At 47.2% G+C, this 16238-nt stretch overlaps 1 protein-coding gene across 3 annotated transcripts; it reads right to left on the reverse strand.

Moving 5' to 3' along the window:
• Window positions 1–5999: 5999 nt before the first annotated feature.
• ZNF648 (zinc finger protein 648) lies at window positions 6000–12720 on the reverse strand. Of its 3 annotated transcripts, XM_040446513.1 has the most exons (3): window positions 12518–12720; window positions 11873–11950; window positions 6000–8787 (listed from the first exon to the last, which is right to left on the reverse strand). In XM_040446513.1, the coding sequence occupies exon 3, from the start codon at window positions 8724–8726 to the stop codon at window positions 7020–7022; it is 1707 nt and encodes a 568-aa protein (XP_040302447.1). In that variant the 5' UTR covers window positions 8727–8787; window positions 11873–11950; window positions 12518–12720; the 3' UTR covers window positions 6000–7019. The 3 variants fall into 3 exon arrangements, with proteins under 3 accessions (XP_040302447.1, XP_040302448.1, XP_040302449.1); XM_040446514.1 differs by lacking the exon at window positions 11873–11950; XM_040446515.1 differs by lacking the exons at window positions 11873–11950; window positions 12518–12720 and adding an exon at window positions 9194–9735.
• Between the last annotated feature and the right edge of the window lie 3518 nt (window positions 12721–16238).

The following is a 16238-nucleotide window of genomic DNA, read 5'->3' on the forward strand; positions in this document are numbered from 1 at the left end:
GACATGCAGAAGAATGAACCTGGACAACTTTCTTACACCATACACAAAAATAAACTCAAAATGGATGAAAGACCTCAATGTAAGACAGGAAACCATCAAAATCCTCGAGGAGAAAGCAGGCAAAAGCCTCTTTGATCTTGGCCACAGCAACTTCTTACTCAACACGTCTCCAGAGGCAAGGGAAACAAAAGCAAAAATGAACTACTGGGATCTCATCAAAATAAAAAGCTTCTGCACAGCGAAGGAAACAATCAGCAAAACTAAAAGGCAACTGACAGAATGGGAGAAGATATTTGCAAATGACATATCAGATAAAGGGTTAGTATCCAAAATCTGTAAAGAACTTGTCAAACTCAACACCCAAAAAACAAATAATCCAGTGAAGACATGGGCAAAAGACATGAATAGACACTTCTCCAAAGAAGATATCCAGATGGCCAACCAACACCATGAAAAAATGCTCCACATCACTCATCATCAGGGAAATCCAAATCAAAACCACAATGAGATACCACCTTACACCTGTCAGAGTGGCTAACATTAACAACTACTCAGGCAACAACAGATGTTGGCGAGGATGTGGAGAAAGAGGAAGCGGAGAAAGAAGCATTGTTGGTAGGAATGCAAGCTAGTGCAGCCACTCTGGGAAACAGTATGGAGGTTCCTCAAAAAACTAAAAATAGAACTAAAAACACCTACAACCCAGCAATTGCACTACTAGGCATTTATCAACGGGACACAAGGGTACTGTTTCAAAGGGACACATGCACCCCCATGTTTATAGCAGCACTATCAACAGTAGCCAAAATATGGAAAGAGCCCAAATGTCCATCAATGGATGAATGGATAAATAAGATGTGGTATATATATATATATATATATATATATATATATATAATGGAGTATTACTCAGAAATCCAAAAGAATGAAATCTTGCCATTTGCAATTACATGGTTGGAACTGGAGGGTATTATGCTAAGTGAAATTAGTCAGTCAGAGAAAGACAAAAATCATATGACTTCACTCATATGAGGACTTTAAGAAACAAAACAGATGAACATAAGGGAAGGGAAACAAAAATAATATAAAAACAGGGAGGGGGACAAAACAGAAGAGACTCATAAATATGGAGAAGAAACTGAGGGTTACTGGAGGGGTTGTGAGAGGGGAGATGGGCTAAATGGATAAGGGGCACTAAGGAATCTACTCCTGAAATCATTGTTGCAGTATATGCTAAGTAATTTGGATGTAAATTTTAAAAAATAAGAAATAATTTTTTAAAAAGGGTTTGATTCTTATCATTCCATATCAAATGTGGTGCTGGTGTCTAGATATTACCCGCAGTGTTTCTGCCCGTTTCCCAGAGTTTCCCTTTTGCTGGGTCCTAGAGTTAGGATGGCTCATTTGGCAATGGGGCAGATGACACAGGGGTTTCCTGAATACCATCTGGGCCTCTGCCAGCCTCAATAGTAACCACCGACTAGGGGTGGGCATGGGGAATGTGGTGACAGGAAGTGGAAAAGTGTTCCAACCCATCTGTCAATTTTTCTAGGGCAGAAATCAGGCCTCATGATGACATCTAGTGACTGCTCTCTTACTCATTAGGAGTGAATTATTCTCTGTATTATGGTTTGTTAGTTATTGCTGCATTAACAAATTACCAACCAAACTTAGCAGCTTAAAATAACAAGCACTTATTATTTCACAGTGTTTCCAAGGGTCAGGAATTTGGGAGCCGCTTAGATAAATAGTTCTGGCTTCAGGTCTCTTAGGAGGTCTCAGTCAAGTAGTCAGCCAGGTCTGTAGTCATCTGAACTCTTGACTGGGGCTAAACGGTCCCCTCTAGGCTCACTAATGTGGCTGCTCCAGATTTCTTTACCACCAAGCCCTCTTTATAAGGCTGCTCATGACATGGTAGCTGGCTTCCCTCAGAGCAAGTAATAGTGGGGGCGGAGGGCAAGGGCGGGGGGAGAGAGAGAGAGAGAGAGAGCGAGCTATGGAAGCCACAATGCTTTTTATGATCTAGCCTCAGAAGTTGTGCACCAACACTTCCACCTTATTCCATTGATTAGAACCAAGTCACTGAGTTCAGCCCACACAAAAAAGAAGAGAGATTAAGCTCACTTCTTAAAAGGAAGGGTATCAAAGAATTTGTGGGTATATTTTTTATTTTTATTTAAGTTTTTAATTCTTTGGGTTTTTTATTTCAGCTTTATTGAAGTATGTTGACATATAAAACTCTAAGATAAAGTATGCCTTGTGGTGATTTGATATACATATACACTGTGAAAGGGTTCTCTCTAGTTAACACATCCATCATGTCACATATTCATCTTTTCTTATTTTTGGTGAAAATACTTAAGTTCTACTCTCTTAAAATATTTCAGTTATATGGTACAATGTTATCAACTACAGTCACCATGTTTTACATTAGATCCTCACGCCTCGTTCATCTTATAGCTGAAAGCATGTACCCTTTGACCAACATCTCCTCAATTCCCCCACCCCCAGCATCTGGAAACCACTATTCTATCTGTTTCTATATGTTTGACTTTTTTAGATTCCACATATAAGTGATATCATATAGCATTTGTCTTTCTCTCTGACTTATCTCACTTAGCACATATAATGTCCATGTCTACCTGTATTGTCACAAATAGGAGACGTCCTTCTTTCTCATGGCTAAATAGTTTTCCATTGTGTGTGTGTATGTGTCCACCATATCTTCTTTACCCAATCATTCCGTGATGGACACTTATGTGGGTACATTTTTTAAGCCACCACAATGGTAGAAAATAAAAATGTAAGCAAGCATGTTTCTAAAGCAAAAATGGGGGATTTGCAGCACATTCTCCTGGTGGCAGATATGCAACCTATTTCTGAGAAGGAGCACATAAACCTTAGTGACCCTTGCTTAACCATACTGATAGACAATAGCCAAGACCTATTAGTCTTACCTGCTATCTTAGAAAAGAACACTGTTATTTACCTCATGTGGGAATATTTTCAAGGTTCTCACATAACAGATTGTTGTAAGGGCTAATTGGGATAATGGGTGTAGTGTCAGACCTCTAAAAAATGTCACTGAATGGTAGCTGTTATTTTCCTGTCACCAAACCTTATTGATTCCATCTCTGAAATCTTGGGCATCTCTTCATCTTATTTACTAGCCCCCACTTGTCCTAACTTCACCTAAACTACCACAGAAGATCCTTGCTTCCCTCCTTGTCCTCAGCCTCCTCTACATCCTCTTTCCTTTACAGAAGAAATGTTTTACTTTACATCTTAATTATAGCTTGGGTTTTACAGAGGCTCCATTTATTCACTGAACCATTCTACTGAGTGCCTGACACTCCTAAGACATTGAAACTCTGAGCCAACTCTGACTGAGGATGCGGGAATTGGCTAAGAAGAAAACATAGGGAATTGTTATTGTACCATGGTGGGAAATTTTTAACTGTTCTGGCAAAATTTTATGCAAAATGGAGAGAGGGCGACTTATGTTAAAGATGAGCTTCCCTCTCAACTTTAAAAAGATACCATTTTTCTGGCTTGATGAAACATTGCTGTTCCATCTTTGGCAATATTTTCATGGATCCTTGAATTTGTGGTTCACAGCCTATTTCTGGGTTTAACAGTGACATCTGCTCAAGTATTCTATCAATTAAACAATGATTTTCTTCCCTGCAAGAATTGTCAAGGCCTAGCTGGAACTCCCGTGTGATCTGTTGGCTTCATATCAGAGATAATATAGCTTTTTGATGTGTATGCATTTAGGTTATAAAATGTTGAGTAAATGCTGTGTCAAGATTCATTGCTGGTGTATTTTGCTGTGAATGGCATAGACACAGAATGTTTTGTTAGTCAGTGAGGTAAAACGTTGGTGGGCCTTCCAGGAACCATCACTCCTTTAACTCAAATTCCTTTCTCCTGACCAGGTTATTGACACCTTTTCTAAGGAAATAATGATTACTAGCTGCCAACCCAGGTTCTCCCAAATCCATTCTTAAGTAAACCATAGGTCTTCCTTCTTCCAACTGCCTCCACTTTGGAAGGACAGACTCTAGTGGGAAGAATTTGTGCCAAGCCACTTTGCATCTGGTTGGCCTCTCTTCTGTACTGGCTTCTCCACTGCCTGTATCGCTGCCTTCCACTTGAGTGCCACTGCCCAGCCCAGTGACCTGTGGCTACAGTAGTGGGCCTGCTTTCCCCTGCAATCCCTATTCAGCATGACCCTTGCAGCTGGTGCGAGAAAACACTGGTTGGGAGACTTTTCCTTAAATTGTGACTTGATTATATGATAGCACTGAAGGATTAGTGAACTTCTCTTCAGTCTGTTCAGTATATTATATTCCCTTATATTCCAGAAACACAGGATGTAGCTCTAAAGATACCCAGCACAAGCTAATCTAGCTTTTCTCTGCATATTAACAAAAAAGGATGTTCACCATCTCCCCAAAGATGTGCCCATCCAGAAGCCTATACCTAGATACTGCCTCTCATCTGCAGAAATGAGATTAGGGGACCATATCAAAACCTGCTTGCTAATTTGAGTTTTCCATATCCAAGTCAGGAGGAGTTCTAGCAGTTGGAACCTATTTTTAGTTTCGTTCTGTTGTGATCTCATCCTGATTGCCTGTTTATTTTCATATTGTCTGCTTACTAGATGATAAAACTTAATTATTACCAACACATTAATTATACCAGTGGTCCCAACTTGGCTGTGCATCAGGACACACAGGAAGCTTAAAAGATTAGAATCCAAGATGCGCTACAGACCTGTTCCAATATTCCAAGCTAGGATTTAGGAAGTTCTATGGTTAACAAACAGCCCAGGTGATTTCTATACAACCATTCTATGAACTGGTCTGGGGAACAATGCCTTAAAAATTTATAGAGGCACACTAAAAACTTTTAACTATTAAAACTGTACTGACAATTATCTTTAAAAAAAATACAAAGAAAAGCAATAACTTCAATCTTCAAAGATTTCATTGATTACCCAGGAAAAATATACTAGCCTTTACTTTGTTCATAATCACGAGGTTATGGTTGATTTTTATGACTTATCTACCAATTTAATACCTGTGACTTCAACCTAATTTCCTTTCCTGGCAGGATAACTCCAACTTTCATTACCCCACTACTGTCCTTCCTAATTAGCCAGATACAGAAGTTGAAGCCAAGGTCATATCACTGGTAAATAATGGGAATGGACTAATCACTCAACCACTGGCTGTCATGTCAGACCCAGAACCAGGCCAACTCTGCTGTTTGAACATGCAGATGTATCTAAGGGAGGTGAGACACAAAACCTCCAGACATGCAGTCAGAACACTTATACCAAGGTTACCTTTGTCAAACAAGGCATGACAACATGTACCCCTTCTCTTTGGCTCCCATGTGTCAAGATGGAATCCAAGAGAAATTCAGATTTGGCACCCTTTGGTGGCAATTAAAAAAAAAATGCTAATGATAGCTACAAAAGGAATATACTATACATTCTTATGGAATAGCTTATTTAACTTTGGTAAGATTAGAAGCGCTCTTTTCCCATAGGCATCAAGGGAACTCTGTGAGGTCATGGATTCTTCACAGTTGAGGTCCAGAACTAAGAACCACTGACCTTAAACGGTAGAAAATTGGGCACCTGGGTGACTCAGTTGGTTAAGCCTCTGACTTCAGCTCAGGTCATGATCTTGCAGGTTGCGGGTTTGAGCGCCACATCAGGCTCTGTGCTGACAGCTCAGAGCCTGAAGTCTGCTTCAGATTCTGTGTCTCCTCCTCCCTCTGTCCCTCCCTCACTCTCTCTCTCTCTCCCAAAAATAAATCATACATTTTAAAATGTTTTAAAAATAAAAATAAACTACAGAAAATCAATACATTATGGAGAATAGCTGTTGGTAATCCAAATTGCAAATAACCTCATTACAGAGTAATTGTGAGTCATGTTGGTTTCCAAACCTGGTCTTAATGACTTTGAAACACAGACACTTGGCACTTGGGCAAGAGGTATTTTTTTTTTTTTTACTTCAAATTGGAGCTAATGATACTCAAAGATTTCAATGAATCTAAAAGGTTTCTTGAATTATGGTCAGGCCCATATGGAGAAATTTTATATATCTGTCTGTAAATGGGCATATTACTCTCTATTACATAGGAGGTAAGGTCCCAGGGTGGGAACAGGAAAGGAGGTGGCCAGACAGGAGGCACATGTGAATTTTGTGGGTGAGACTCAGGTTGGATCCAGTTACTGAGTTTGACCGTAGTAAAGAGGAATGGACGTTTTTCAGATGCTAAGGTTGTTCTGGAACCAGAATAACTGGTTCCAAAACACAGAACATAAGCTCCCCTCTCTTTAAGATAGAGACCTTCTCTACTTCAAAGCCAAGACTCATTGCCCAAAGGTAAAGTAATTTGGGAGGAAAGTGAAATAATGTGCTGTCTGGCTGGGTCTGAGCTAGCCCCAGGGAGGCTTTGCTGCTTGAGAAGAGTTGCTCACAGAGACCACGTCTGGGGATTCCTTTATTGAAGTAAAAACTGAAAAGTACCTTTCTCCCCAAGAGGCCCAGACCCTCATGCCTTCGTAGTATTTGCATATGGCTTCCAGGGCAGGACACGACAGTCTTTTTCTTTACTTATCTCTGGAGCCTTGCACAGTGCCCACGATTGAATTCTGTAATTCCCAATCCATCGAGATCCCTCAGCCAAGGAACTCAACTCTTGACCAGCTCTTGCCACTTTTTCTTATCCTTTTCCAATGGAATATGACCTCTGAGATTCAGAAGACTGACATGAAGCCACGCACAGGGATGCCAGCCCTCCTGTTCGTTTTTACACAAAGAGACCAAACATACAAATCAAATGGATCACCCCATGGCCGGCGACCCGCTGGGAGAAATGGCTGACCAGTGGGGCGAGGTGACAATACCATGTGAACGGGCTTGCCCACGGAGGAGGGTTCCAGGTAATGAGATCGACAGTGTCTTCACCGTCCTGAGAGTTAGCTGACAGAGCCCTCACTCATCAGAGGAGGAGGGGATGGGCTCCTTCTTGCCGGCACTGTGCTTAGCTCGGTGCCGCTGGAGATGATTGGACCTGGTGAAGGCCTGGCCGCAGTCCTCACACTGATAGGGCCTCTCCCCGTTGTGCACCCGAATGTGCTGGGCCAGCTCGGAGGCAATGCGGAAGGCCCTGCCGCACTCGGCGCAGAGGAAGCCCTTCTCCCCAGAGTGAATCTGCTGGTGCCGCTTCAGGGTGGAGGAGCGGGCAAAGGCCTGGCCACACTGGGCGCAAGGAAAGGGCCTCTCACCGGTGTGGATGCGCTGGTGGCGCACGAGGCGCGAAGGCTGCGCGAAGGCCACGCCGCAATCCGCGCACTTGAAGGGCCTCTGGCCGGTGTGCAGGGTCTGGTGCTCGATCAGGTTGGAGGATTTGGTGAAGCACTTGCCGCAGGTGGGGCAGGGGAAGGGCCGCTCGCCCGAATGCACGCGCTGGTGCTCCATCATTCGGCTGGCCACCGCGAACTCCCTGTCGCAAGCCGGGCAGCGGAAGGGCTTCTCGCCCAGGTGCGTGCGTTGGTGGCGCAGCAGCGACAGCGGCTTGTTGAAGGTCAGGCCGCACTCGGCGCACGGGAAGGGCTTGTTGTTGCTGTGCATGTTGCGCTGGTGTTTGCGCAGGTCGGAGGAGCGCACGAAGGCCTTCCCGCAGTCCGGGCAGGGGTAGGGTTTCTCGCCTGTGTGGGTGCGGATGTGCTTGCGGTGGTCCGAGGACCAGGTGTAGGCCTTGTCGCAGAAGGGGCACCGGTAGGGTCGCTCGCCCGTGTGCAGGCGCCGGTGCTGCTGGAGCGTGCCCCGGTGGGAGTAGGCCTTCCCGCACAGCTCACAGGCGTAAGGCTTTGTGCCTCGGGGCTGCGATGGGCTCAGCAGGCTGCCGGACTTCTGGAAGGCCCTTCCTCCTCGCAGACACTTGTAGGGGTGCGCCTCCCTTTGCCCACCCTCACACGTGCCCTCGGGATTCTGGCCCTTCCTGCCCATCCGCGCTTTGGCCTTCAGCGCTGCTGCCAGGCCGGCTGGGGAGGCCGATCCCCGCGCTGGTGTGCGAGTCTCCTGCGTGGGGAGGTCGCAGCTGCCACCGGGCTTGGGGAAACGCACGAGGGAGGAGTGGTCTGGGGTATCTACACCCCTCTGTGCACAGAAATACCTTCCAGTATCAGGGAAACTGGATGGGACACCCAAGGCAGCGTCCAGGTTTTCCGTGGAGTCTCCGTCAGCACCTGAAGGTAGTGAGTCCCTAAGCAGTTGCGCTGGACCTAACAACTTGTGTGAGGGGTCACTGGGGACGGTCCCCGGAGCTACGCCTGCCCCAGAGGAGTCCTGGGTCCGGGTGATCTTTGACTCATCTCTCCCCCAGCTGGCCTTCTTCCGAGGTACCCCCATCAGTTCCTTCCCCGGGCTCCCAGAACTAAAGGAGCCAGAGAATCTCTCTTCCTCACTGGATGGATGATCCCATGGCAAGTCAGGATTGTCTTGAGTCACTTGGGGGCTGCTTCTTGGACAGGCCTGGTGATCATGGCCCCTAGGGCTCCCTTTGTCTCCTGCCTCCCCACCGTCCTCATCCTCACTCTCTAAGCTCATGTTCAGCATCCGGGGGTCATGAGCCTCCCCGGTCCCGCTGCAAAGAGGAGACACCTTGCCCCACCTGTCCTGGGGGTCCACCTGTGTCATGATGTTCAGGCACTTCTATTCCTGCTCCTCCTAGACAGAACCTTTGCTTGGCTCAGGATACCTGCAAAAAAGGGAGGTATGAAGAGAAATCACAAAGAATGTACTTCGTCGCCTTCATGGCCACGGGGACTGAGGTTCTCCCCACAGGTCTCTTTCCAGCTGGTAGCGGTGCTTGGCACATTGTTGCTCCTCGCTGGCAAGGGGGAGCTGGGCCCTCCCGAAAAACCCACACGGCCATCCTTAATCACCGTAGTGGTCCACTTGCCAGAAGCCCCAGGAGAGCATGTTGTCAGGGGTGGCAAGGGCAGGATATTTGCCCAGTGCCAGCTGGGCCCTGCCCTGTCCAGGGGGCTCAAACCCCAGCTGCTGGCCAGGTGGCTTCTCTATGAGCGTGGGGGAAGAAGACTAGAAGACAGGACAGGAAGCAAGGTCTTGGCCTCCTCAGGCTTCTTAAACTGTTGGCCCACCTGGGAAGCTGCAAACCAGGCTGGCTCCTGATGTCCCTGCCACGTGTCCAAGTCTGCCATCTCTGGGTGGCGTCAGCTCGGACTACCTCCCAGGCTCCGGGCTGTGAGGCCATGTCCTCCAAAGATAAGGAGCAGCCACTGGGAGAATGCAGGTGGGTCAGGAAGGTGAGTCAGGACGTACCCAAGAAGATACCTAGCCGTTCCTCCCTGCTTAAACAGAGCTTCTCAGGCCTTTGCAACAAAGAGCCCCTAGCTGCTGGGGAGGCAGTGAACATATGCACCCTGGGTGGGGGGGGTGCTTGTAGAAACTTGAACTATTCTTAAAATGTCTTAGCCCTGAGTGTTGTATGTAAGCAACGAACCACGGGAATCTATCCCCCAACACCAAGAGCACACTGTATACAATGTATGTTAGCTAACTTGACGATAAATTATATTTAAAAAAATACATTGCTTCATCTTAAACAGTCATGAGAATTTACATTCTATGTCATGTTGATTTTTTTGTTTAACATATCTCATTTTTATGTATTCTTACGGAAATAGTTTTATTGAAGTGTAATTGACATACAATGTTATATTTACATGTTTCTAATTTAAGTAAATCATATACACATGTATATATGTATTTATACACACAGTTACTCTGTGTTTCTTTTTCTTTTCCACTAAATACTGTCTTTTTTTTTTCCAAAGATCGTGTTTTAAGTTACCTTTGGTTTAAATGTTTAACTTTTCCCCCTTAAACATGCAATATTTATCCCATGGCCTCATGTGTTTCTGGCAAACCCCATATGCCCCCAGGGATGCATGTACCCCGATTTGAGAAGCATAGACTTAAGGTTTTGAGAGCAAGGCATGAGACAAGGAAGCCATTGAGTTTTGTTTTCTGAGTGATTTTATTTTAGCTTGAAGACACAGAGAAAGCCTGCCGGGGTTGGCTTACTAAGGATTGTTTGTGTGACACATTTTACAGGAGCCGCTGGAGTGAGAAGCGGGCTCCTGCAGGCCCGGGGGCAAGGAGCAATTTCAGACCAGAGGGCTGAGTTTGCTTTTGTCTGGAGGCAACCTTCTGGGACTCTCAGAGGGGATAATGCTAGCAGTTCCACTTTCTGGGCAGACATTATGAGCCAGACAGAATGCTGAGCACCTCATAAGCATGATTTCATTTATTCTTTCCAGCAGCCTTTAAGAGGAATGCTGTTACTGTTAATCTTTCCATTTTACAGACCAGGAAAGTGAGGGTTAATGAGGTTTCCTACCTGCCCAAGACCACACTGCTCATAGACAGCAGCCCTGAGGCTTCTCTTTAACTTGAGGCCATCATGTTACACCCTGAGCCTTAGGGCCTACCTCCCAGATGTGGCCTCCAGACTGAGGCCTGCCCTGGAGGCAGGGCCCTGCCCAAGAGCAGCCACAGCATCCTGGGGGAGAGCCACTGCTTTCTGTAGGCATCAAAGCGCCTTGTGTTTTCCAGGCCAAGGAACCTTGGCTCCAGGGCCCCACCACTGGGCTCCTCCCTGCTCGTGTTGACCCAAATTGCCCTCCGCAGAGAGAGGCCAGGACACATGCTGTGGAGACTGTTGCCTGGGGTGGTCAAGAGTATTAGTCACTGAGTATTTACTTTCAGAAAGCTCCTTCTTTCCTCCTCCGCCCACCTCCCACTTCCCACCTCCCACCTCCCACCTTCCACCTTCCACGTCTAGGGCAGGATAAGAGGAGTGATCTGTGTACTTGGTGTGGCTCCACTGTGCTCCCCGTATGGCAGGAGGCATTCTATTACCCCAGCAAAGAGTAGTCATTCATTCAGCAGATGTGTATCAAACTCAAAAGCATATGCTTGTGCATCAATTAGGGTCTCAGAGCCTTGTTTTTCTTCCTCTGAAAGATGGAAGGTAATACCCCTACTGTGTAGTCTGTGGGAAGCTCCTGCACGCAGCTGGCATTCAATGACTAGCGCATTGTCCCTTGTACCATGAGCTCCTCTGCACCCAAGCGGGACTTCTGGGAGGTGTCTAGATGGACAGTCATAGTTTGGTGGTCAAGGTTCACACAATAAAGTCATGTCCTAGCCCCAGCTCATCAAACTGTCCTTCCCCCAGCTCCTGCCTGATCATAATCCCAGTAATTGTGTGTGTGTGTGTGTGTGTGTGTGTGTGTGCTTATAGGGGGGGAGCAAACCGGGGGAACCCTCACCTTGTACATGGAAGCCACAGACAGAGGGAGCACATGGTGCAATCGTGGCTGGGGTTCAGCATCTAATGTCCCTTTGTGACCTGAAGCCCAGGGACCACTCCCTCCCTCAGACCTCTCTGCTCTATTCCCATTACCATGTCAGAGCATTACCATGTCATGGCTAGCATATCCCTCGAAAGGAAACCAGGCTGGATGTACTTTCAGCACACTGGTTCTTAGAAGAGTGGGTGTGTGTGGGTGTGTGTGTGTGTGTGTGTCTAGTCAATAGAAGGGTCACAGCACAGGCCAGCATGCCCGATCAGGGACGGTGGTCCACCAGCAGGGACAGCAAAGGGATGCTGGATTTGATTGAGATAGACTTCTTAAGCTTCTTTCTTTCTCTGGGACGACACTCTGTGCACGTTCATACGGAACTGCTTGCAGACCGCTTAAACTTTGCCCGCCCCCACCCCCCCTCCAGCACACAGACCCTGTTTTACATACGTGTCCCGTTCCCCTTCTTCTGGGCCACAGGTGAGCCTCCTCAGGGCACGCTCCGCCAGCTCGCAGCTTCTCAGAAGCCTGACAGGAGATTGTCTTTTCAGGTGGGGAGTCCCTCCCCTGTCTGAAGCCACAGCCCTAGGGAATATATCCTGTTTTCTTCCTTCCGTAGCTTCCAGAGTTTCTCTCTTGACCACCAAGAAGACCGACAGGAAGGCAGGGGCCCAGGGGAGGGCTTTCTGGCAAAGCCTACACAAACATTCCTGGTCTGGAAGAACACTGATGCCATGGTGTGGCGGGTGCCTCTGCTCTCCAGATCTGCTGACCCCCAGAGGCTGTCAGAGCACAGCCCTGCCCTGGAACTCCCACCACACTTGCCGGCCAGAAGTGGCCCAAATGTAAGCCTTACTTACCTCAGACAGGGACACCTTGTAGAAGCCTGGCCTGAGGGCTTGTTCTGGTGCTGGCCCCTGCCCCTCTTCCTACTTTCCTTCTATAGATTAGTTAGGTAATCTTATAGATAGTAACTTATCAATAAGGTAACTTATCGATAGTTCTGGGTCCATCCCCGGGCAGCCACCTCCCGCCTTCTCCTCTGCCTTCAGGCCTTGCTCTCTACCTCTGGGTCTGACACAAATAGTTGCTTACCTGGGAAATGCACACAGCTGCGTGGGTCCCCCACCCTGACTTCTGTCACATGTGGCCTCTCAGCCACTGGAACCAGAGTTTGGTACAAATCAGCGGAGGTGGTGTCTCTGTCCCTCACTCTTTTGTGTCCAGTCCAGCAGCTGCAGAGAGAGCTTCAGGAGGTGGGGCCAGTGTAATACACTCGACCTTCCTGCCTGCATCCCAGAGAGCAGCCTGGGAAATACAGTGGGGCTGCCCTCTCTCACTGCCTGAAAGGTCCTGCCTTCCCTCTGCTCCCGCCTCCCCTCCTGCCAGAGCCTCCCTCCCTCTCCCCTCCTCCCTCAGAAAGGTTGCTCGGTCCTCCTGCAGGTGGCCTTTCCTTCCTGCTCACTCCCATTCCTTCTCCCCAGCAGAGCAAGAAATCCATCCTTCAGTCCTGCCCTGATATGTCCATAGGCCACTGTCACATGCGACCTTCCTGGGGAAAGCATACTTTTTCCTTCCCCGGCAGGCAGGACAGGGTGCACAACCTCCCCTATTCTGGTGCGTGCCTTTTGTAGAGCTGTGGTTTGACAAAGGGGTGTTCCCAGAACTTTTTGAAGTACTCATCGGCTCAAACATGCCCATGACAATTTCACGGCGGGGTGGGATGCAGGGAGATTGTTTTCTCTCCTTATTCTCATGGATACCAGGCCCGCCTGGGACCTCTCTCCATCCTTCAGCATTGGCTCCCATGCAGGTTCATTTTGAAGAAAAAGGTTGGCCCAGGATATGAGAGTCACTCTTTCCAGAACTTGCACCCACTCACGTCTAATGTGTCTTTACTAGGGTGAAAGCTCAGGACATTAAAACAGGAGATGGGAGTATGGTACCTGTGATGTCCCTGAGTAGCCAAAAAGTATACTGGTTGACAGCAGAGTTGTGGGACTGGCCTACCTTACCACTCAATAGCTGTGTGACTTTGGGTGGGTTACTTAATCACTCTGTGCCTTAGCTTCTCATCTGTAAAATGAGAATCCCCATTTGATGGCATCAGATAATGGCATCCTCATCATGGGGGTCTTGGAGAATCAAATATGCTAATGCATGTAAAGAGTTTAGTTCAGTATCTCACACATAGCTGTGCCCAGAAAAGTCAGCTGCCTTCATTGTTACTACTGATGTTGTTGTTTCTAGGGAAGACATGGCTCAAGGGGCTCCTTTTGATCCCAGTGGCCTCGTTAGGGCTGCAACTCTGACGGCAATACTGACACCTCATCCATTTTTCTGAACAGCAATTTTCAGAGTATGATCCAGAAAAGCAGGCCTATCTGCACCTTGGAGTTGTATAGTTGTGGCTTCAGAGAGAGTAGGCAGACAGCAGAGATGCCTCGAGGTCTTTGAGTCTCAAAGTCTAGAATAGGATTCAAACCTTCATATCCATAGAACCCCTGAAATAAACTGAAGAATGCTACAGCTATGTGGATATGCACTGTTTGAGCAAGAAGATCCTTAGCAATCACATATTTCTCGAAGGGGCCATGGTCCCCAAAAGGTTGAGAACCATTGGTGTTGGCAGGGATGGTGTAGGATGGGGGAAAATAGACCCTTAAAGTAAAATGTCTCCCACAGCAACTTAGCAGATTCTGTTACCACCAACCTGCATCCCAACACTGTTGCTCAAAAGTTCTCAGGTGGCCATATTGTATAGTGTTGGGCTTTGGACACCTTTGACAAGGAAATGGCTCAATTCCTCAGGAGGGGCCTGTGGTGGTGAGAGCTGGGGCTGGGGTCAGCCTGCATGTGTCCCTCCCCGCGGCAGCTTCACAGCGATGATGTACATTCACTGAGCTTTCCTTGTGCTAACACTATGCTAACATACCACATGCAGTGTCTCCATTAATCTTCACTACATTTTGATGGAGTGGCTCCTGTCGATGGTATTCCCGTTTACAGATTGAGGATACTGAGGCACAGACAGCTTAGTGCATTATCTAAGGTCGCAGTGGAGCTGTGATCGATTCTGAGCTGTTAGGGTCACATTCTTAACCACTACAGGACAAGTGACCCACACACTGACCCCTTAGAGTCTGCATGGTTGGCCTTTGCCTGGCTCCACCCTCATTTCCTCCTGAAAACTTAGTCCCTCCACCCCGAGGCCATGTGACCTGTGTATGTGAGGTCACTGCAGTCACTCTCCCAGAAGATCTCTTCCCTCAGTACAGCTGCCTAAGGAGACAATGGTTCCGTTGAATGCCTACCTGTTAGTGTCCAGCCTGAACAGCCTGTTTCTCATCATGCTTTATTTCTAGAAACTGTAACAAATAATGAATTACCATATACCATGGGACTTCCTTCCATGTTAACTTGCCCACTTTGTCTCCTCCTTGGTTTTCAAGGCACATTGGTGTTATCATCTCACTAGTATGTAGGCCACCTAGCAACGAAAGGGGTAAGGAGTGGCCCAGATGCTACCTACATAGAAAAATAATGTGTGCCTTATATCTCCCTGAACCACCTACCCTGAGATGTCCCCTTAGCCATCTTAAAAATCCTGCTTTGAATTGGAGCACACTTTTTCTATATATGAGACTTCGCCATCCTGATGAGTTGTGCACAGGGCACTGATCAGGTCTCAGAACTGTACTCTGGGTCCTGCTTAGACCACTGGTCAACCTGCTGCTCAGATCCCTTTTGTTTCCTGGATGCCTCCACTTCTGATAGCACAGGCATATTCACTGTCTCATCCAGTCTTCCCAACAGTCTCTGTAAGGACCACAGGCATTGGAGTGAAAGGACTTTCCCCTGGGACCACATCTTTCCCCACCTTTTAAAGAAATTTTGGAATTTATATCATTCTGCTCAATCCTATGTTGTGGAAACAAGGGAGACATTGTTTTTACTTATTTGTTATTATTAACAAGTCTGCCTTAAAAATCTGGTATTGTCCCAGAGCTGCCCTGACTGGCAGTGGTGAAAATAAGGGCCTCCCTTCCTGCTTATCTGGGAAGGGAATAAAGCAGAGATGAAAAGCACAAGGCAGGAAGAGAAAGGAAGGCACCTGGCCCCCACTAGGCACTGTGTAGGGGCCCAGCAGTGTCTGAACTACATGGATGGCTGAAGGGAACTGAGTGGCATGGGTAGAAAACGGACGAGACTGACCCTCTACCTGGAGGGTGCTTGGCACCTTGCTGAGCTGGTGAACCATGGCTGAGTCTGGACACTGGGTCAGACAGTGATTCTGAGAGGACCTGAGAGTCTTCCCAAGTTCTGCAGATGAGACTCTGAAGCCTGGACCCTCTCCCCTGCGGGTTTCCCCATGCTCTGCCACCAGCTGTCACCAATCTGCTTTCTTGCACCAGCCCTGCGTCATCCTTGAGGAAGATTAATGGAACCACTTAAGTGTCCCAAGCACAGTAGTGTTGTTTTTCTCTCAGGCATGAAACTTTGTTGAGTAAAAGTATACAAGTGAGAAGCAGAATTGTGGGTGGGATAGGAACTGGGTACATGATCTTAGATTAGACACATCTGGCTTCGAATCCCAATTCTATTTGTTAGATGACCTTGATCAGTTTCCTTACCTTCTTTGAGTCTTGGGTTCTCTGTAGAATGAGAATAAGAATACCTTCATTGACAGGCTTGTTGTGAAAATACCCTAAAACAAGATTTTTAAAGAATTTAGTCCAATATCAACCATAGAGTGGTTTTTTAGTAAGATGTATTATTATTGGGGCGCCTGGGTGGCGCAGTCGGTTAAGCGTCC

This window comes from Herpailurus yagouaroundi, unplaced genomic scaffold, assembly GCF_014898765.1.
Source record: "Herpailurus yagouaroundi ecotype Mexico unplaced genomic scaffold, PumYag 195, whole genome shotgun sequence".
Classification (NCBI taxonomy): domain Eukaryota; kingdom Metazoa; phylum Chordata; class Mammalia; order Carnivora; family Felidae; genus Herpailurus; species Herpailurus yagouaroundi.

What these genes read in the sequence shown, in the direction of transcription:
- ZNF648 (XM_040446514.1), bottom strand. Translation starts at nt 8,726, where the DNA reads ATGACACAGGTGGACCCCCAGGACAGGTGGGGCAAGGTGTCTCCTCTT.